This window comes from Pangasianodon hypophthalmus, chromosome 2 (genome assembly GCF_027358585.1).
Source record: "Pangasianodon hypophthalmus isolate fPanHyp1 chromosome 2, fPanHyp1.pri, whole genome shotgun sequence".
In the NCBI taxonomy this organism is placed as follows: domain Eukaryota; kingdom Metazoa; phylum Chordata; class Actinopteri; order Siluriformes; family Pangasiidae; genus Pangasianodon; species Pangasianodon hypophthalmus.
Genome location: NC_069711.1, coordinates 2,271,525 through 2,295,714, shown reverse-complemented (window position 1 = coordinate 2,295,714; position 24,190 = coordinate 2,271,525). Strand labels below are relative to the sequence as shown.

Here is a 24,190-nt window from a genome sequence, read left to right as displayed (position 1 = left end):
ACATTTTTATGACATTAAGTTATTAAGTTGTTATTTTTAAACAACAAAAGCACTTCAACATTTGTTTCCTCAACTCGGTTCAGGGCTTCCGTACTACAGGGAATATCTAAATGGATTCTCGGCAAACCTAAACTGAAGGAATAACCTGTACCTGTGTAATAACAGGTATTAGAGCTAAGTGCAGGACAGAGAGTTTTAATTAGCTGTCTTTTTTCACTCCCTGTCTTTAGCACTGAGTGTTTTATTTATATAATTTGTCATTTTTGTTAGAAATGTCATTTCTGCTAGGCCATTAACGCTCAGCAGATTCCGGATGAAAAGAACGTGCTGTATTATCTCTCAGTTGTAAATGTGTTCTCTCATTTATAATAGTTATGGCATGAGAGGCACAAAAAAAAAAGCCTGTTGCAATGAAAATGAAGTGCAGTGCCAGTTGGCTTTTATATTGTGCTTTTATTTCTGTAGGGTTCAATATGAAAGGCTTCATGTCGCCATTACGATTTCACAGCGCAGTGTTAAGAACAGGAAGTCATTACATTATATCAAGCTTCATGCCCTTCACTCCATTGACAAAAAACACTAGGGCTAGATAGCATATCATTCCACATCAGTGTAAGTACAAAAAACCTTAAATCATTCACATGTTTTAGAGAAACACAATGCCTATAATTGCTATGTCGGAACATTTAACATTTGATTTAGCTGAGAAAGCATGCAGCATCGATTTTACAGAAAAAATACAACAAGTTAATGTATTATTTATTTGTCTGTCAGCTCCATTAATGACTAGCAGATGGTACAGCAAAGGCTGACTGCGAGACTCTGATGTCCATTAAGATCAATACATTTCAAACAATTGCAATACCATTGTGTCATTTTGAATTAGATAAAGAAAGAGAGATGGGAAAGCTAGCATAAAGTAGTATACAAAGTCCAAAAGCTAGCAGAGAGCTGTAGTATACAGAGTACAAAAGCTAGCATAGTGCTGTCCTATCGAGCTGTAGTATACAAAGTACAAAAGCTAGCATAAAGCTGTAGTATATAAAGTACAAAAGCTAGCATAGAGCCGTAGTATACAAAAGTCCAAATTCTAGCATAGAACTGTAGTATACATAGTACAAGATCTAGCACAGAGCTGTAGTATATAAAGTACAAAAGCTAGCATAGAACTGTAGGATACATAGTACAAAATCGAACACAGAGCTGTAGTATATAAAGTACAAAATCTAGTACAGAGCTGTAGGATACAAAGTACAAAAGCTAGCATAAAGCTGTAGGATACGTAGTACAAAATCTAACACAGAGCTGTAGTATACAAACTCCAAAAGCTAGCATAGAGCTGTGGTATACATACTACAAAAGCTAGCACAGAGCTGTAGTATACAAGGTACAAAAGCTAGCATAGACTTGTAGTATATAAAGTACAAAAGATAGCACAGAGCTGTAGTATACAAAGTCCCAAATCTAGCTTAGAGCTGTAGTATACAAATTCCAAAAGCTAGCATAGAGCCATAGTATATAAAGTACAAAAGCTAGCATAGAGCTGTAATATACAAAGCACAAAAATTAGCATAGCGTTGTAGTATACAAAGTACAAAATATAGCCCAGAGCTGTAGTATACAAAAACAAAAAACCATCTTAGAGTCATAGTATATAAAGTGCAAAAGCTAGTATAGAGCTATAGTATACAAAGCACAAAAATTAGCATAGAGCTGTAGTATATAAAAGCTTGCAAGTACAAGACATCTCTTTAATTAAATTAAAATAAAACAGTATATCTTGTTTAATTATGGAACAGGGACTCAAATGGTCAGAATGTCCTGAATATCATCTCTCCAACATTAATAGGATTTTTTTTTAATGCTCATTCGAGAAATTGGCAAAAGAAAAATTTCTTGCTGGAAAAATAATTAGTTAGTTTGTTAATTAGGATTTTTCTACTTTTAGTTAAAAAAGGTCATGACGCAGAATGAGCGTGGATGATTTAATCTGCCTCTGGTTCACTCTTTTGGACAGATTTAAAATCTTGGTGGAGAGATTAGAGTCAAACAGGCTCACATGCTGCAGCTTGTCTTTGCCCAGAGACCTGCAATCCCTCCCCAATTACACACAAATCCCCACTGCAACAGCAACCTCAGTTAATGAAAGGAAAAGGGGCTTTTAAAGTGGCAGTTCAAGCAAAAATGTAATTTTACACAAGGCAAATTTCCCCCGAACGTAGCCGATCAGCCAGGACACGCTCGCTGTCTGCAAATTGCTTCTTTACTTGTCACTGTTATCTATAAAAATAGACTAAATGACATTGCAGAACTGAAAAACTTTATTCCTCACGTACTGATTGATATCTTAGGTAGGGGGCATGGCTCAGTGTTTGAAGGTGGAGCCAAATATCATAATTTTTTTTTTTTTTGAAGTTAACCCTCTGCTATTTTATGGTGTATTTTTGAGGCTCTAGAAAAACAAGTGTGTAATGATTTAGACATGCAGTTTCCATGATGCTAAACTGGTAGCTATAAGATATCCTTACTTGTTAGCTACATTAGCCACGTAGAGTATGTAGGTGTAACTATAGAAGCAAACTTTGAACAGATTTTCGGCTCATACTGTACAACAACATTAAATTTAAATTAAATTTAAACCAAAACTTTGCCTAGTTTAAGGAATTTAGTAGCTACTGGTAGCTACAGAGATGATGCGTTAATTTATCCATGAGCAACGTAATAACAAAATACATAATAATAGTCAAAGAGAAGCAACGTAAATGATGAAGAAGCTGACGAAAGCAGAACAAGGCAGGATCATGATGCACAAATTAGCATAAACGTAACACACAAACACACAATCCGTCACTCTATCGTTGATTTGAGTCATAAAAAAAGACACACCGCTCCAGTCATTATTTAATTTGAAATTCATATTAAATAAAGGAAGTGCTTTATTCTGGTTAGAGTCGAGGTGGATCCGGAGTCTATCCCAGGAATACTGGACGTGAGGCAGGAATACACTTTGGCTGGGAATGCCAGTGGGAGGAAACTGGAAAACCCAGAGGAAACCAACATGGAAATGTGGAGAACGTGTAAAACTCCACCCAAAGAGGAATCCTAGCTTAAAGCCAAAGGGTAAAACATCGACGTTCAATTCTTTTGTCCTGATAAGACAATGATATATAATGAATTTTGACATGGATGAAAAAAAAAACATAAATATATATATCCATTAGCTGAATAGTCCATGTAAATCCATGACTCCAACATGGAATTTATCGACATTTTAGCATTCCAAGCAGTCTCAGATCGATGACTCAGCATTTTCTGTGCATACACGAAGGCAAGAAATGAACTGGAATGGCTCAGAAGCGAACCGTACTCATACCACCTCTTGAAATGGCATCAGTACGGTGCCTTCCTGGTTCATTCTGTGGTCTGCTTGATTCAAAATAAAGTCATCCCAGTCCAATTTGAATGTGCTTTATGGCTAAAGAGCTAGCAAGCCGGACGTAGCAGCAGACTTCCATCACCTCAGAACAGAGAGGCTAATTGGCTTGTAGCAATGCAACACATTTTCCTTTCCTCAGTGCTTTCTTTTTTTCCGGACATGTTTCACTATGATTCTTTATTTTTATTTTAAATATATATATATATATATATATATATTATCCTTAATCTGGTGTTACACAGCTGGGCTCTGGGTTCTAATGAAGTCTCAGTGCGAACAGCAAGTGATCTTAGAGCTCATCAGTGGCAAAATGTCCAGAAAACAGGAGTGAGTCCGCTTGTATTATGAACTCCAAAATGCACTGAGTTCCATTTTAACAGGACTGAGAATTTTTCATTTAAAAAAAGTACTGCATGTAAAAGCACTTACAAAGTAGCTATTGTCAAGACAAGCCAAGCAATACCACACTTCAGACAATAACACACACACACACACACACGTTACCACCCCCAAGTGTATTATCTTTTATATAACAGCGCAGACGCGTGTTATTGCACTTACACCACAGTGATTTGCACTGACGGCTACAATTTTTAATTTATTAATGAAAGCTTTTTAACGGTTTATACAGTAGTTTGATTTAATGTTGTGAAACATCCATGAGACAAGTTTGTTCCTGTTGTCACTTACATTATAGCAGCTCTAAACAGTAGTTTCTGAACCTGTGTCTGGTTTCTCTGTTCTGGGAAACGTTACACAGCACCTTGACTGTTACAAAGCGCTGACACTGGAGACTCCTTCCCTAAATGGAGCCGTAACTTTAAATTTCTTGCCACAGGAAAGACCAAGGTTGGAGAACTGCAGTTTTGTGACTTCTTGGTAACAAGTTGTGTGTGTGTGTGTTTTTTTTGTCTTATTAACATCAAGAAAGAGAATAAAGAGAGGCTGGTGAGGGAAAGACTGTTTATAGCTGCAATAACGTAAGTGAGAACAAGAACTAACTTGTTTTGTGAACGTTGCACAACATGAAATGTAACTATAAATGGAAAAAAAACTATGAACCGTCGGTATTTAATATATTTCAAATTGTAGGCTAATCGTTGGAAAATTGATGCTGTATAAGAGGAGTAAAACACTTGCTGATGTGACGTGCTGTTTTAGGAAAATAATCAATTTGAAAAGGTAAGAGTAACTCCTCTTTCTTTTTTCATTTTTCCTATGAAGCAAGTAATTTATTTCTTTACATATAAACCAAGGCCCAAGACATAAAAACATATATTCATGAGAAAAATGTAAACATCTGTGCCACAGCGCCACCATCAGCCCTCAGCTTGCCTGAGGAGTGGAAAAAAGAAGGGGAAAAAAACAAAAATCCCAAGACTAATGTAAGATAATGAGAATGTTAAGAGGACTATAGAGTGGGTCAGTAAAATATATCATAGTGAGACAGGAAGGATGCTCTAACGCCTACACCGTGCTTTACAAGGTCATCAGTAAGACTGCGGAGACTCGGGTTACTGTATATGATTCTGTAATTGTGTAGGAATTAGTGTTAGAGTTTGCTTACTGCCAAAAAAAAAAAAAAAACCCACTGATGCAGAAAATTGCTTTCTTGTTAAATCTTGATGCTGACTTATCACTGACGTATATCATACACGTGATAGCTTGCACAAGCCTTTCACAAGCATGAAGTATAGCCTAATTTAAAGATTATTTATTTATTTATTTACTTTAAAAAAAGCACATATGCCCCCAGGAAATATTTGAAATATTCAACATTTTAAGAAGAATTTCATTTAGAAGTGTACGATCTGGACATTTTTTTGGCTAAATCTTGTAAAATAATGATAAAAATTGTCAATTGTATGTATTTAGTGTGTCATTTCATCCTTTCAGATCGGCCAAAGGAACTAACTAGAGCAGTGATGATAACCATAAGACTACCATTCAAAAATTACAGAACATACTCAAAATAACGAGCGCTAACACTGAGTTTCTGATGCCTGGCTCTAGGATAATTAGCCAATTTGTATATTCAGATGTGCTGGAGCAGGAAATGCAGGTGTTCACTTGTACCAGCTTTGCGAACCATTGCCAAGAGCTCAATTTGAATGGAGAGGGGGGAAAAAATGTAAAAAATAATTCCACATATAAAATCTCCATGGCCCTTTTCTATCTTTTTTGGATTATTGTTATTTATGTGATATCATTTAGGATGCTTATTATGGAAAAATTTCAGAAATGGTGAAGAAAACGCTACAAAGTTATTATCAAAGTTATTATATTTATTACAGCATTGTTATATTTATTAGCCGATTTAAATTGGAGGTTTAAATTGAATTTGTTTAATCCAAACCCTTAATAACTCTTTAAAATATATATATTTTAATCATATTTTAAAAATGGAGAATACTACCAACTAGTACCAAAGTTATTAAGATTATTATTTAATTAACCATAATTTTAACCCATATTGCCTGAAATGAAAGGCGTTAACTCAATATGTCACTCAATAACACAATAACCAAACACGTATAAGTAATGTTCACGTTAACCTAACTGCAGTTTTTAATAAAATCATGACATGCTCTTAATATGATACAACGTACTTACAATATAATCTACATTTCTAATATTTATAGAATGGGATAGTGTTCATGAGAGAAATTTGTAGTGAGAGAGTTGAGAGAGAAAGAGAAATTTCTTTCATAATTAAAGGAGCTACAAAATTGGGACATTAGAAGCTTTGCTAGCAACAACTAGCTAGCTAACTAGCTTAGTGTCTGACAGGATAAGACTGATTTAAGCGTTGTTCTCCTTGTGGAATGGATTTTAGGGCATTTCTGAAGCTATTTTAATGACAGATGTGGAAAAGAAAACTTGCTAAGACAATAAGCAAATCTAAAAACTAAGTATGAAAATGTAGCTAGCATAGCTAGCTGTTAGCAATGCTGCCTCCAGGATACTGCATTCTTTCTTTCCTCTATCTATGTATCTATGTATCTATCTATCTATGTATCTATCTATCTATCTTTTGTTAGGTAAGGTGTTAGGGAAGTATCATGGTAGTGTTTTTGTTTTGGTGAAGGAATGCTAGCTAGTTTTGGTGACAGCTAGCTTGGGGTATTTGTTTATAATGTTCTGGACCTTCTGGACTTCATTTCGTGGTGGCTAAAAAATATCGCACAAACAGAAATAAACAACTGTTGCATTGTGAGTACGTTGTCCAGTGTGTTTTTCCAGAGTTTATCACTTTTTACACTTTTTCTTTAGGCTAGAGTGTAGCATTCTTTCATTCTCGCGATGACTTGTAGAATCTGTAGAGCGATAAATCCTAATAAGTACAAAAATAATCCGTTAATAAAATAATCAGTAGGAAAATAATCAGTGACAAAGCATAGTTACTGTATCGCCTCGAAGTTTGATTGTTGTCCTATCCGAAGAGTTTTATTCCTCTTATACCACCGCAGTTAGCTAACGGTGACATATTTCTATTCATTAAAGAACAAAACGTCATGATTTTTAAAATCCATTTATTTATAGTCACATTTAACGTTACAGAATGTTCACGAAAGAAGTTAATTTGTTAATTCCTGTTCGCTGTTACATTATAGCAGCTATAAACGGTCGGTCCGTACCTAGCCTTTTCTTTCTTTCTATCTTAAACTAAAAAAAAAAAAAAAACGCAGTTAACAAATCTCTGACACTGGAGACTCCTTACTTAAATGATAAATAAACATTAAAAATGATTAGAAGTCTATTTTTGTTAAATATAGCAAGTTACTATAGAAATGAAAAGGTATAAGAACATAAAGCTGTGATTTGCAGCTGCATTATTGTCAGATCATTAATTAGTAAGGTGGGAATTAATCAACACCTTCTGACCAATCAGGTTTGAGAATGGTATAAGTTGTTGTTGTTGTTGTTGTTGTTGTTTATTGGTTGTGGTTGTTGTTTATTAGACAGTATATCAGTATAGACTGGTCCAGAGTGCATTTGTTTTTGTGAGTGATAGTAAAACCGGAAATGCTGTAGCACCCAAACAGTTAACGGGCGTTAAAGAGTCACGAGCCTACAGGGAACATGTTGCCAGGGTAACGGGCGCCTGGCAACGGGTTAGGAGCTCGCGCGCGGAGAACTTGCCGGCCGTGCTCGCTAGATGGTGCAAGAGGCGGCGGACACACACACACACACGCACACACGCGCGCGCACACACTCTCACACACTCACACACACACACACTGCATCCAAAACAAAGCTGGAGGAGAACGGAGAGAGAGAGAGAGAGCACGGAGCAGAGCGCCACACTGCTATCTCAGGAGGGGAAAAAAAGCAGGATTAATTGATTTTTTTTTCAAGCATTATTGTTGTTGTTGTTGTTGTTGTTGTTGTGCTTGCGGTGCACTAGTGGTGAGCACTCAGCCCGCGGTGATGGACATTATGAGTGCGGTGCAGGATGCGTGTGTCTCCGGTCAGTGGCTCACCGCGATCATCCTCAGCCTTTGCTGCTTTTTGCCTTCGTGCTTGCCTGCTGGACAAACTGTGGACTATGCCTCGAGTGAAAGTGTGGTGAGCCGGCAAGGAGACACAGCGCTGCTCAGGTACACACACACACACACACACACACACACCTTTCCGGTAATAAACAACACATAACATTACTGCCCCTCTAATACTCTCTAATACTCTCTAATACTCTCTGTGCATCAGTTTGTACTTATAGTGCATCATATAACACACACACACACACATACACACACACACACACACACTCTCTCTCTCTCTCTCTCTCTCTCTCACACACACACACACACACACACCCCTTTCTGGTAATAAACAACACACACATTACTACCCCTCTAATACTCTCTCATACTCTTTAATACTCTCTAATACTCCATGGTCATCAGTTTGCACTTATAGTGCATCACATAGCACACACACACACACACACACACACACACACACACACACACACACCTTTCTGGTAATAAACACACCACGACCACATTACAACCCCTCTAATACTCTGTAATGCTTTATACTCAGGAGTTTGTACTTGTAGTGCACCACATAACACACACACACACACACACACACACACACACACACACACACACACACATTAACTCACCTTTATGGTAATAAACACCACATTATTACCCTCTAATACTCTCTAATACTCAGCAGTTTGTGCTTGTAGTGTAGTGCACCACACACACACACACACACACATATATACACACACCCCTCGTTCACCCTATAGTGCACTTCTTTAAGGGGTGCCAAAACATTCCCAATTCAAATGCACCATTTCAGACTTTTAATCAACTTCAATCTCCTTCCTCATTTCACATCCACTTGCACTGATTGCGTAACAGGAATGAGGGATGAGTTTTTTTTTTTTTTTTAATGTCGGAAACCGCGCCAGCTCTTTTTGTTGTTGTTGTTGTTGTTGTTGTGGATGTTGTTGTGGTTTGTGTTTATTTTCTCCCCCAAACCGGAACCCTTAGAATATAATCATTTTTTTTTTGCGTCCTGGAAAGTCACTGTGTTTGACTTTTAAACCCTCAAAGCACAACACAGGACTGAAAAATTCAGTATTTAAGTCGTAAAGTGCAATGAAAAGGCGTTCAATCAGCCATTTCAGCTGGAAAACTCGGGTTGCCAGATTGTGTCTCAGAAGTTGAAAAAAAAATCATCAGTCAATTGCATTACTCTAAAAACTACCCACCCTGTGTATTACACAAAATCTAGCATGGTGTATTAAAAAAAAACACTTTTTTAAATCCAATCTGGCAACATTCATACTGATCTTTTTTAATGCCATTAATTCAATGCGTGTTTTAAAGGGGATTAATCCAATCTGGCAACCCTGTCGTATTTTTCTTTCATTCATATTCTTATATTCCACATTGTATGAAAATATAAGAAGTAAAATATCAACAATTTTAATAGCATTTTAATCTTAGCATGGGTGGGAAAAAAGGGAGGAGGGGGTGGTATAGGCTTGCAAATGATTGATTCAATCTGGCAACCCTGTAGCTACCACTGTGAACATATGATAAGAGACTTGAGTAGACAGGATCTGCCCAAACCTCATCTTCATCCTCCTCCTCCTCCTCATCCGTACACTTCTTGGACTTCTTTAAATAAAAATGAGATTAAGATTAATTAAGATTATGTTTCAATTTGAAATATTATAAATTCATGGGTGTGTTCCTATATTAGGAGGTTTTGCAGCTGCTTCTTCAACCTCCTATTTTTTTTTTTTTTTGTTTAATTTTTATTTTCAGTCACAATCCTCTGAAAACAAATTAACCTTCTGCATTGTAGATATAATTTAGTTAAAAGAAACTGAGGGTATTTGATAGTCAGTTGTTTTAATCCAATCTGGCAACCATATCTTCTTTTTTTTTTTTTTTTTTTTTTTTTTTTTACATTACCAGCTATATAGAATTAAACTATCAATCATATTGATTTTATTTAATGGCATTAATCCAAGGAGGGTTTACACAGAGGATGGTGTTGACTTGAACACAGTTGATTCAATCTGGCAACCCTGTAGCTACCACTGTGATCATATCATAAGAGCCTCGAGTAGACAGGATGTTCCCTAACCTCATCTTCATCATCATCCTCATCCTTATTTTTTACCTGTACGTTTTCTGGTACCTCGTTAAACCAAAAACGACAAATCTTACAAGAAAATAAGGCTTCATATAAGATTTATGGGCGTGTCCTAAATCAGGTGCTTCTTCATTCTCTTGGTCTTTTTTTTTTTTAAATATTTATTTTCAGTTGCAAAATCCTTAGTCCTGTTGCTGTGGAAAGAAATAACCATCTGCATCACAGATATCATTTAGTTTAGAAGGAATAGTGATTGGGATGATTTATAGTCTTTGGCATATTTTAACATGTTAATCCAATCTGGCAACCCTGCCTTCTTCTTTTATTTTTCCATTAACATTTGTGTAGAATTAAAATATCATTAATGGTGATATTATTTAATGACTTTAATCCAAGGAGGGAGGATTAGGAGGAGGTATTGGCTAGCAAAGAGTTGAGTCAATCTGGCAACCTTGCCTTCTTCTTCTTCTTCTTCTTCTTCATTTTTTTTCTAGAAAGGGAGGACTTAATGGATGATACATGGTACAGTTCTGTACAGGCTTGCAAACAGTTGATGCAATCTGGCAACGTGGCCTGTAGGTACCACGATGATCATATCAAAAGAGAATTTCTTTTTTTTTTTTTTTTTTAACTGAAGTGCATTAATACTTTTAGTCCAATAAGAGATGAGTTGTGAATTTCCTGCTCACTGAGCTGAAGCTTAAACGATGGATGGATGGATTGATTGATTAAATGATCATTAGTCTTTGCCACTCTAGATGTATTTTAGCATTTTAAATGCCTCTGATCACACTGTGACCAATAAGAGCCTTTTATTTAAGGCACATCGCTCTCATCACTGTCTGTACAGATTTCAGTCCTCAGCCGAGTCTATTCATTTATGTCAGAATTAATGCAGGTAATGGAGTGAAGTGAGTGCGTCAGATTGGTTTCGTTCTCCGTGAAATCCCGAACACATGATTGACAGGAGTCAGTGCTGCTCTGTGCTCGTTTGATGTGATGGATTTGTGTTCAAAACCTTACAAATGGAGTCCAGATATAGCAACGTAGCTTAAATCAGACCAAAATCGCACATCATAAAAGAATTATTTAGTCGTGATCATCGCTCTGATTGGCGTTGTTAGAACACTTACTGTGACGCTCACTGAAGTTCTGGTAGCGTGAGAAACTTCTGATTAAAATTTCACTGTGTGAATTATGCTATGACGCTTATCTAAAATCCACCAATAGGATGACGGCGTAGGATGACGCCAGTGATGATGTCACAGGACAGCTATAAGTAGGACAGCAACGATGTCGAAACGTAAACGAAACATCCTGTTGGACAGAAACTGATATCCTTATTACCTCAAGCTCACGCAAGCTGATTTATGACGTAAGCAGAACGTAAGTAATTTCCTTTAATCGTTAGAGTATATTCATCGTATAAACGTATAAAGTACTACGTAGTACTCATTTTCGCTATCAGTATCAATATGAGCGAGTACCAGAACACGTACTCATAATTGTTTTTATAACAAAAACATGGTACTGATACATTTTAACCTGAACTCTTTACCTGCTCAGATTGTAATTTCTAAATTAAAAACGTTTGTAATGTTTCAAACGTAGGAATATATATTTTTTTAATACTTAAAAGCCAACGTGAACCGAAAACACTTCAGTGCTGGAATCTAAATTAGAGCAGCGAATATGAATTCATGAGCAGGGATCCCTCCATGTTCTCATGGGCTGAAAGGAAACGCTGGCTCTCTTCCTCATTAGTAGAAGCTACGTAGCGGAGAGACTTCGCTGAGATTCAGGACATGACTGTTGGACTATTAATCGATGCTGCATGGCTGATAATCGTCTGAAAATATCCAGCCACCATTTTACATTTTCACCAAAGTCATTAGTGGTGCTTCACGTTAGCAGTGACGTTACTTGATATCTCACACACACACACACACACACACACACACACACACACTGACATTTCATTTCTTCACTCATCCCCTGGAGGAAGACATTTAGGTATCACAGATTTAGTAGGACGAACTGTAAAAATAAGAGAATAATAATTAGCCTGCGGTGTTTTGATGTAAATCTGTAACACAATCTCGTAAATATACTTTTATAAAAATTAGAGCTGACACCAATCCGATACCCAGTGGATCGGATATCGGAGAAAACATAACGGCTATAGAGTCATGATGTGACAAATGGAAATGATTGGAATTGGATTTGTATAATAAATTTATATTTACATACAATATAATATTGATAAGTAAATATTTATACTTTATACTTTATTACATTTATTATATCTACCATGTAAGTGGTTTTTGTGTGAAAGAGTTTAACTGTGAAGTGCTTCAGTTAAAAAAAAAAGTAGTAGTTTTTCAAGAAAACAGTATCGGACCGATATCGGTATCAGCTGATACTCGAGGTATCTAATTAAAATATTATCTAGTTACCATAGATTAGGGCTGGGAAATGTCGTCATTTATACCACAGCGTTGTCGAATTCTCGATTCTGATTGGTCAGAAGTGCAGCTGCTGATCACAGGCTTAAAGTAACATGCTAGTTCTGATACGTTATCGTTTCTATAGTAACAACTTACACAGTGTGACAGGATTATACGGGATTTTCGACATGAAAAGATGTGTATAATCGTTGATGGAAGGAAGGAGTCTCCAGTGTCAGTGCTTTGTAATAGTCGAGAGGTGAAGCAGTAATAAAATTTTTAAATAAAGAGAAACGCTGCTGTAAGTTGTTTTCTAGAATATTAACTGTACCTGTAAACGGATAAAAAGTGACATGACGTTGTCTAATACAGAAAAATAAGCAGATTGCTGTGGTATGTGGGGAATAAAACCGTTTGCGATGTGCTAAGAGTAACACGTAACACGTAAGAGTTGATTAGTTTCCTATAACAGCACAGCACGTAGTGTTTTATTCTTCACTTATCTGATCTCAGTGCAGGTGTATACTAGTCGAATTCTCCACAGTTCCTCTTTACTGAGTTACACCCTCACCGCCTGAGGCATCGTTATACATGACAAAAGGCCAAGTGGAGCTCAAGCTCCCAAATATCCTTTGTTTTTCATGGTCACAGAGGTCTTTCTCCTGTAGCCGTGCGGGCCATAATGAGAGAGCCCCTCAGACCTGACCAGCATTCTCATCACCTCATGCCTGAATATTATTTGCGTAATTAGTGGCAGGAGCACAGCTGCACCCGCTCATCACGCCGTGTGCGTAGACAAGAGCTACATGTCAGCGTTTAGCTCCAGAGTTCTCGTCCGGCGGTCGTCTTTTTTTTTTTTTTTTTTTCTCCCTGCGATTTGAAATAAATATTCACATGCAGGCCAATGTGACATTTTAAAACTTCATTATCAGGAGCGGGAGAGCGAGAGAGTGGGCTCGGCTCTTCATATCTGCAGCGAGGAGTGGATGAGAGTGGGTGTGTTGCATGCTGTCGATAGGCCAGTCACGACTGTCCCACTTTCCCCATTAATGTCAGGACGTGCTCTCAGAGGCTCCGATGCTCTTTGGCCTTTTGGCTCGCGCAGCCCACTTCAGCACTTCATATCAATGTGTGTGTGTGTGTGTGTGTGTGTATGGGGGCTGCTCTTTCTTTACACCACTTCTTTCCTCTGTTGATTAATCGGCGTATTTTTGGTATGAAGCGTTCTCCCTTTCGACGCTCCCCGGAGATCAGTGCCACTTTTGAAATCGCGCTCAGGCCATGTTTTATTTTGCGCCGACATTAACGAGGACTTTGTCTAAACGCGCGCAACAGATAAACCGTAAAAAGTGTTTGCGATTGTCACACAGGGCCACTTCGGAGACCTGCAGGATGAATAAAAGTGATTGAACTGGTGTGTGTTGAATCACAGTTTTAAGGATCTTAAATATAAAGTGATTGTGTGACGAGCAGCATGGCGTGTTGTTTCTTTTTTTATTGCTTTTATAGTCAAAATGGGAGAGATCGCAGGATATTTAACTCACTATACTTTAAATCAGCATTTATATTAGTTTATACTACAGTGATATTGAATTCTCAATTCTGATTGGTCTGAAAGTGTACTGTATTTGTCAATGTGCTTGTTATAATCTGTCCTTGTTTCTATAGTAACAGCTCTTTCGCAGACATTTGTATGGTGGATGCTCCATGTACACGGATTATGATATCTTGAATGTATGGTGAAAATTTTCTTTAACTTTAAGGAGACGTTTATTTAACTTCTGTGGAAGGAGTCTCCAGTGTCAGAGACTGTGAGCTAAAGCTGTAATGTTAAATTTTCTGACAAAGGCTTTGTGGAACAAGCTATGTTTTTATTTTTTGTCTTATTAACATCACAAGAGAGAAAAAAGAGAGGATGGTGAGGGAATGGCTGTTTACAGTTGCTATAACGTAAGTGAGAACAGGACGTTCCACAACATTAACCGTAACTTTAAATGGACAAAAAGTATGATGCATTGTTTGTTAATAAATATTGTATTGCAATCGTTGGCAAATTGCCGTGATATAAGAGGAATAAACTGCGCATGTTGTGCTGTGATAGGAAAATAATCACCCTCGGGTTGGTAACGTTAACTCCTATAACAGATTAGTTTCCTATAACTGCATGACGCAGAGTGTTTTATTCCTCACTTATTCGTCTTTTTGTCTTTGGAAGTGTTTAAACACTGACATGTTCAATTAGTTAGTTTTAGGTCTCGAACGTAGAGTTTATCCATATATGGTTTATTCTTAGCATTTGCATTTTTTTTTACCTGTTGCTATGGTGATATAGACTCCGTGAAAACTAGACTTTTCATAGCTTTTCAGTTAAACAAGCAGTCAGAAAAAAACGCAAATAAAATTCACCGAAAAGATGATTCACTGAAGGGGAAAGGACACGATTTGTGAAAGACGCAAAAAATAGCTTTTGGTAGCTGTTACATACACTAAAAAAAACAAACAAACAAAAAAAGGCTACTTATTAATATTAAGTAGCGTCACAGAAGAATTTTGCCTCGCTGTTTTTGTACTGTTGCTTAGCGTACATCTAGAAAAAAAGACTAGCCATGTCATTTAATCTTAGATCTAGGGTTCTCTGTAATAAAATTGTGTTTTTTTTCTTCCTCTCAGCCTGTTAGGATTTTCTTGGTAGCACCTCTGGATCTACTCCTGTGATAGTTTTTACACAATTGACGATTTTTAAAAAAAAAAAAACTGGATGAGTCCAGGTTAATTGGTGCTTCATTACTTTTTTCCACATTTAAGAATAATAATAAGAAGAGCGGCTTTGTGGTAATTTTGTATTCATTCCGTATTTATTAATTCAGCAAATCAGTAAATCTCATTCTAATAAGGCTGGCGGTGATAAAATCTTGTTCAGGACTCACTCCATTGATTTTTTTTATATCCTAAAATGAAATGAGAAAACAATACAAAAGGTAATCATTATTTTACTGACAAAACGACTACCATTTTGACACGACGTCTGATGGTGTGATGGCTGACGCAGTCGCTTTCTCTTTTGCTGGTTTTCTCAGCCGAATCATTCTGTCACGGCGGCTTTGGGAAAGTGGGCGCTGAACAGCTTGCGATAAGGAAGCGTTCATGCGTTAAGCTCGTATTGTCAGCTCTTGTTCACGCTCGGCTTTCTCTCCTCATATTTACACAGGCCCGTTCTCTTTTAATGCTTAGAAAATATTACTTTCATTAGTGGAGAGTTAATATTTTGTGTTTTGGTGCGGTTTGAGCACATAGTTTTTCCAGTCTGTAATCCGATGTGTGTAACCTCACTCGCGAAACAGTCCTCAGAACAACACTTCGGTACTCCAATGTTGCCTTCAATGACTCTCAAGATCATACAGATTTGTCCTTAAGTGGAAAAAACTTTACTACTGTGGAGTTTTAGTGTAAAAATATGCACATGAACGTCAGAAACAATGTACCATAGACCCTGTATAATTATTACTACCACTTTCTGACAGAAACAACATTATTAATTGTATTCAAGCACTTTAAATTAAAAATAAATAATCATGTCCATGCTAAAAATGGATGTAGAGTGTCTTTTTACACTTTTAAACAGAGGAAAAAACACAGGAGTACCCATGAGTAACAACTTTTTTTATTTTAGCTACATAAACACTGCACTAAAATTGCCAGCTAATTATTTAGCATAGCCAAAGTTGCCTCTCCTGCACTACCTGTTTGCCTTTAGTAGCTAGTCAAGTTTGCTAACAAGCTAGATAATATTAGAGTAAGTACTAGCCTGCATTATGTCATTTTACATTTAACACTAACTAGCTAGGTAATATTATGCTAATATATTGTATGTGTTGCTAGCAAAAAACTAGGTTTGCTTGCAAGCTAGCAAACATTAGGCGATTGTATTAAAAACCATTAGCCATATTCACCAGCAAACTAGCTAACATAAGGCTAACTTCATGGGATTTGCTACATTGACAGCAAGCTAGCTAACACTTGGGAAGGAAACCAAAGTAATGTCAATGACTGAATTGGGAAAAAATATTTCCACAATGTTGTGATGTTTCTTTCTTTCTTTCTTTTAAACTTGTTTTGTGTAAAATGTGAAATGTCTTTTAATTAGTAAGAGCATACAAATCAGATTGCCATGATTAGCATACTACTCATGCTAATCATGCTAAGCTGGATACTGTCCTGGTTGAAGTGGACAGGTGTAGCTGAAAATCACAACTATTGGCTGTTGTGTAAATCAGTCAAGCAATTTAACACTTCTACGTCACTCTGTCAGGGAAGGGAATCAAAGTTGTATAGATTTTTGTGTATACTTAGAATATTTCATGTTATTTTTATTTCATTTGAATAAAAGCAAGTTTTTGTGATATTTTCAAGAATATGGAAGCGTTATGCAACCTTTTTGAAACTCATTGTTTCAAAAAGGTTGCATAACTGTTCCATATATGATAATGATTTCATAAAGCTCACATTTCCACTAACACAATATTCCCATTATGAGCACTTTTAGAGACGCCAGATCTATGCGATTGCATTTCTATGGAATCATGAGATTTCACTCGAGACCAGAGTGCAATACTTTACCGAGCCATTTCAGTCCAATCTCATTTTCATCTCCATACTAGAGGCCATAACCGTAATCGTATAGAATTTCATTTCATATCATTCACCTTCAGCACAAAGACCTTCAACTTGGCTGCGTTTTCAGGGCTCGTGACAAAAAAAAAAAAAAAGAAAAGGATTGTAACATATCAGCATTACGAATATATTTAGGACTCCCAGGTTGCTGATACAGAACGCTTCTTTTTTCTTGTGTACTGCTTGGGAGTAGCTTTCGTACAAAGGAATGCTGTGTGTTTGCTGTCTTTGTGAAGTGAAAACTGTGCACGGAGCTACCTGTTTATTTTTATTCGTGTAACACTAGCTCTTAAAAAAAGCTAAAATTCCTTTGAAATGTGAGGCTGAAACAGCACGTCCTCTCTGCGTGTCTAAATCTGACTTTGTCTTAGGACACATTCTTAGCAATGTAGATCTTCCTCATGCTGATCAGTACAGAAATGACGGCTTATGGTGTCTCCATTTAATAAAAATCCACGTCTATTTTACTATAATTATATATATTTTTTCCAAATATAATTAGGGGTCCAAGCACAGAAAGTGTGTCAGTGTGATTTTAGGGATGACTTTAGGGATGGTGATTTGAAAAAACATGGCCAATATCAGCCAATCAGTTTTCAGCAGGCATGAGCATTTGAACAACATGGCCAGTATCAGCCAATCAGAGTTCGGCAGGGTGGAAAAACATGGCTGTCAATAACCAATCAACGTTCAGCAGGGATTTGAAAAGCATGGCTGTCATCAGCCAGTCAGCTTTCAGCTAGCATTTGAAAAACATGGCTGTCATCAGGCAATTATTTTTACTTGGCCTCCAGGAGATGCTACAATGCTCAGTTTTGTCAAAAGAATATTATTCGCTGTTTAAACTATAGAAAAACTTTTTTTTTTCCTAGTTTGTATAGAGATATGGACATTTTAGTGATATAAATTCATGAGCTAGCCTAAAAATCAAAGCCTTAGAGTTGTTGCACAGTCTCGTGTTTTGGTTGTCTGGAATTCTTAGCTAGTCTAAAAAATAGTAGCTAACATAATTTAACCCCAAAGTTCATCCATCCATTTTCTGTACCGTTTATCCTACACTGGGTCACGGAGAGTCTGGAGCCTATTCCAGGGGACTCGGGGCACAAGGTGGGGGACACTCTGGCTGGGGTTCCAACCCATCTCAGGGCACAATCGCACACATAACGGACAATTTAGAGATGCCAATCAGCCTACAATGCATTTCTTTGGGCTGGGGGAGGAAACCAGAGTACCCAGAGGAAACCCCTGAAGCATGGGGAGAACATGCAGACTCCATACAGGGCACAGGGCAGAGGTGGGACATGAACCCCCAACCCCAGAGGTGCGTGGTGAACGTGCTAACCACTAAGCCACCGTCCCCAACCCCGAAGTATACTCAAATTCCCAGTGAGGGCATGATTCTGTGCAGCCGTAGTCCTCATCCTGTCCTGATAATGTCTTTGAAAGCTGATATTTTTGCTCGACTTTGACGTGTAGGACATTTTTGAACTCTGCTTCGTCACCTTGTGCATATAATAAAAATAGTTCCTACTGATGACCAGACTGTGGTTGAGGTATTATATATTAAACACATACAGCAACTGGATTATGTTAAGATTAAACAAGCATATCAAGTAAAAAATAGCTTTTTGCAAAAATCAGTAGGGTGTTTTTCTTTCTCTGGTTGGTTGATGGGGAAAAAAAAAAAAAGAACCACATTCTTAAAAGGTACTAAAGGTACATGTCTGTTAGAATGAGATCAGCCTGGACACACAATCTACTAATTTTATCCACGTCTGCAAACTGAAATTCAAAAAATCTTTATCTGAAAATCACTAAACTTTGGTCCATCATATTGAAACTTGCATTGATGCTGTAAGTGCTATATATAAATCAGAGTCTGCTTATGCAGTAGAGTCTTCCACATGTTGCTGTATTGTTTAGTTTGGTGATTTCCCAGCTCTAGCACATTTTAATCAACTCAAGCAAGGATTGATAAATAGCTGATTAGTTAAATCACACATTAGAATAGGCATAATGACTCTTTACCACTGGGAACGTAGTGCACTAGTTTAAGGGATAACACAAGGCTAATGTTGTGTAGAACTTGTGTTTGAAAGTGCGCAGAGAGATTATTTTTTATTTGTACTAAAACGCTGCTGGTGTTAATATTTCTTGTATTACTTATCAGTAATTCAGGACTGCGTACACTTAACCATGCTGGAGTCTACGCGGTCACACCAAATTTCCATTCTGGATTCGATTCTTGGGTCATGAAGCTGTAATTAATGAATTGTGCGTGCACAATCGATTACAAACTTAAAAAAGTCATCTTAATTCTAACTTCCTGGTTGGTTGGCTTTAAGATATACAAAGAAAACATTTATGAAATCAACACACTCAGTGTTGTTAAGCAAGGAATAAAATAAAACACCCTGTGTGTTGTGCTGTTATTGGAAAATAATCAATGACAGGTTGTAGGGTTAATGGGCTGAAGTTGATTATTTTCCTATAACCGCATGACAGTGTGATGACACAAACTGACAAAAACTCCAGACCTTTTATCTGCTTCATCTGTCTTGAAGTAACGAGGGAATGAACCGCACCTGGTCAATTAACTTCTTGTCAGTCAGTTGTCCAAATACCTTTGAGCCGCTGAAAATGGAGGTACTTTGTTGAAAATGGCTGTAATTCCTAAAGGGTAAATGCCATATTTTTGTGGAAGCTCTTAAAATAAAGCTGAAAGTCTACACTTCGATCACATCCTGATTGTTTTATTTCAAATCCATTGTGGTGGTGTATAAAGGCAAAGTCACAAAAACTCTGTCATTGTCCAAATACTTCCGGACCTGACTGTATATATATATATATATATATATATATATAAATTTTTGTGCTTCACTGTAGAATTTTCTTGATTTTGAGCAGGCCGTGCATTAGACAGCTGTCCTTATTCTGCCTTTGCAAATAGGCCAGATCTTATCTGCCCTAAAACACCGCCTCTGTCCTCCGAGGTAGCTCGCTTTATATATTTAATGATCCTGGAAAGTTTTGCTGACAGCCGGATAGCTGAAGCGATGGAGAGCTGCATTGATACGGCTCTAGACTACAGAGCAGGTCGTCTCATCGTAGCTCAGAGTTTCCTCCGTTCTAGATAACGTGACGTGTATGTATTTATAAAATTCACAGTTCAGATCACACGCTCACTCACTCACTCACTCGCTCGCTCGCTCGCTCACACGCTGCATTTTACAGTGTTTTATATTTATACTTATTTTCCCCTTGTCGCGGGACCGGAGCTGTAAACGAGGCCGTCTCACATTTCTCACATTTCCAGCACTCTGAGAATCTGTCTCGGTGCTGTCCAGAGAGGAGACACGGCTTCCAGCGTCGTCAGAATGAAAAGCCTTTTCATTCGCTGACGTATATCTGACATTCACTTTCTGACACGTGTGTAAAGTCTGTACTTTACCGCTGAGATGGAGCCGTGATGGACCACTGCTTCTTTCTTTCTTTCTTTCCTTGTTTTTCTCGCAGTAATCTCTGCTGGACATTCTGTCATTCACCGAGTCCGAATAAAAGCCCGTCAGTCTTTTTTTTTCATTAAAAAAAAAAAATTGCCGCAAGTAAACACACCTATTTCCTTAATCACCCCAATTGTATCTGCGTCTGTTATTAACACCTCGGATCAATTTTCCCTTAATTAAATGTCTATTAATTGCGCAGAATTTTGTAAGCACTGTTATTTATCACTAATGACTGGAAATTATTTTCAAGAAATCGAAGCCTCAACTGGCGCCCAGCTGGGCTCAGCAGCACAATTACACTCTTTTAACGGAAATTTTTTCAAAGCAGCTCCTCTTTTTTTTTTTTTTTTCTCGGTTTCAAGATGAAATATGGAGACTAATATTCCCAGCTCCAAAAATATCTAGGCTTAGGAGATCTGTTTCCATCCTACATCAATATAAATAACGTTTTCAGCCGAAATGACAGTAAAAGATGAAAAATGCTCAAATTTGGAGCAAAAAGATTCACACAGAAACTTTTCCACCGCACCGCCTGAAAGCACGCTATTAGACTATGTGTAGCAGATTTATATTATATTTTATGCTACTTGTTTAATTTATTGTAAGTTCAGTCAGTAATAAATAGCTTTTCATTACCTCAGAGTTTCTAAATTAAACTTTAATTAATTAGCTTTATATCAGCTTGGGTTTGTGATATTAAAAAGATAGAATTTTTCTGATCACTTTTTAGTTTTTTAATTAAACATTACTTGTACAATAAAAAAAATAAAAAAAACTTATTTCAATTGATGCTACAGAGCAAAAAGCTCATTAATAATAATAATAATAATAATAATAATAACAAAAAACTAAATAAATAAAAAAAAATAATAATAATAATAAATCCAATGCTTGTTTTCAGGCCAGAATTTTTTAGATGCAAAGCAATGGATAAACAAAGTAGATAAAAAAAAATTTGCTATGCAAATAAATAGGTTCTTCAGGGCATGCTGTTCTAGGAAAATAATCAGTGACTGGATGGAGTGATGAAGCAGCATTACTGTGCTTTATTCCTCTTACACCACAGCACTTTGCCAATGATTTTCATTTTTTTTTTCCATACTTTTTTTTACATATTTATAGCTACATTTAATGCTGTGGAACATCTCTGAAACATGTTCCTGTTCTCACTTACGTTATAGCAGCTACAAACAGTCGTTCCCTCACCAGCCTCTCTTTTTTGACGTTAATAAAAGAAAAAAAGGAGGCTGAAACAGTCCTGAGAAACCGCAAAGAAGCGTAAACCCGTCTTTCCTGAAGATGTCGGAAAACGTAAAGTTACAGCTTTAACTCTGACACCGGAGACTCTTTCCTTAAATTTTAAATAAACATCTCTTTGCTTCAAGAAAACTCCACGATCAGCGATTACGCTCATTTTTAACGTTTGTGAGGCGCATTAGCTGTACACGTCCCTGTGAATATGCTGTTACTATAGAAACGATACCGTGTTAGAACGAGCGCATTAATATTAATATAAACCTGCACTACTGTCAGAGCCGCTGTTCTAGAAAATTAATCAACACCTTCTGACCAGAATCTAGAATTTAACACCATTGAAAACTGAAGGTTTTCAGTTCGACTTAGTTGAACCTCAGTTCCTTTTCTGTGCTTTTTGTGCTTTTTGATTTCCATTTGCTCAGAGCTGCTCATTTTTTTTTTTTTTTTTTTTTTTTAACGCTACTTCGCAGTTAATGAGACTTTTACGCTGCACAATCCCCCTCACTCCAGCAGTTTGCAGCGGTTTGAGAATCAACCAACCGCCATTAACCTTCAAACTTTCTCTCAGTGATCATGGATGTAAAGAAAGAGTACACAATTAAAAAAAACACAAAAAAAACCTATTCAGTTTCTATAAACTTTATAATCGTAGTTTGGTTCAATTAAGAAATGAAGGCATCTAAATGTAATCGACTGCATCGTCATGTCTACAGGAGTGTAAATGAAGTCCTGTAAGCCTGCCTTAAATGAGTCCCTCTTATTTGCATAATGAACCTGTGAGTGTGTGAGTGTGTGTGTGTGTGTGTGTGTGTGTGAGAGAGAGTGAGAGTAATTGGATAGGCTGCTCTGGTAATTATTAGTGAGCAGAATATAAAGCAGTAAAGCCAATCAATAACACTTCCTCCTCTCGCTATCACCTCATTCCCTCTCTGAGGAACCATATTAAAGATATTTATTTATTATTATCGCCTCAAATATTGTATTTTCCGCAGACCGAGTTCAAAGCGATTACCACGAGGTGCACCGATTTGCAATTGTAATTTCTTTTTAATTGATTAAGTAACAGATAACGTCTATCCAAGTGTCTTCCTGAAGGAGGAAAATAACGGACGAAAAACACCCCCAACTCAATCCAGAGTCAATTCTGCCAAGTTCATTACTTTCTCCCAAGTTTTGTGGCCTTCAAACTAATTCGTTTTAGTTAACGTTGTTTAGCAGTTCAATACTAAGGTCTGGACTTTTATATTAATGTCGTCGCTGAAATACGTTATGGTTTCTATGGTAACAACTCGTTCACAGGGACTTGTACGGTGAACGCGCTATATAAATGGATTAAAAAAATGTGCGTACATCTTCAGGACAGAGAACGTTACGCTTTAAGACGTAGAAAAAAGACTTATGAGGGATCGACTGTTTATAGCTGCTATAACGTAAGCGAGAACAGGAACTAACTTGTTTCGCAGACATTCCACAACATTAAATATAACTATAAACTGATAAAGAAGTTTCTTTTTACATTTCAGGTTCATTTTATTTGTTTTATTTTCTTATTTATTTCTGAAATTTCCATAAAAGCACAGCAGCCAATCAATGCGAGCCTGGGAGCTGAGAGGAATGTGATAGGTTAAACCCCATGCCCAATGAAAATAGAGAAAATATGAGAATTACCGCACCTTTAATCTTTCGTTAAATAAATATTTAGTTTAGTGTGTGATTTAGTTCTGATTTTATTCATCAGAATCCTTCACATTATACTGATAGCACTCAGTCAGCTCAGAACAATGACTATACATATAGCGGATGTTGGAGCAATGTAGCCGAAATGTCTCCGAGGCCCTCTATTGGCTGGCTGCAGTACAATGTTTAACCCCGCCCATTCCCATTTTAGTGAATACGATCCAAAAAGGATCCAAAATTCGATTTTTAAGTTACAGCTCTGTCTTAAATTTTCGGGAATAGTGTCGTTTTCACAATTGTAGTTGACCTTGACATTTCCCCGGATATTTTCTCTTACAATGTTTTATAGGAGTTTTTTGATGATTAATAAAAGGGCGTGGTTTGTGAGGTGATTGACAGTTTTGGACACGACGCTCAGGTCTCAGAAACGTGCATGAACTTTTCAATACACACCTGAAGCTCTTGAAATTTCTGTAGCGAAGCCATGTTTCGTTTTGCTATAGCGGGGAGTTCGTTACAGTTTTTCCGTTACGTTGCTCATTTTGATGTCTAAGCTAGCTCGCTGT

At 37.1% G+C, this 24,190-nt stretch overlaps 1 protein-coding gene across 2 annotated transcripts in view; it reads left to right on the top strand.

The window, feature by feature from the left end:
* Nucleotides 1-7,615: 7,615 nt before the first annotated feature.
* negr1 (neuronal growth regulator 1) overlaps nt 7,616-24,190 on the top strand; it is a 188,236-nt gene continuing 171,661 nt past the window's right edge. The window contains exon 1 of one of the 2 annotated variants that reach the window (XM_034297757.2): nt 7,616-8,037. In XM_034297757.2, coding sequence (XP_034153648.1) covers nt 7,868-8,037 — 170 coding nt within the window. In that variant the 5' untranslated portion in view covers nt 7,616-7,867. The remainder of the gene's footprint in view (nt 8,038-24,190) is intronic. The other variant, XM_034297754.2, reaches the window with a different exon arrangement.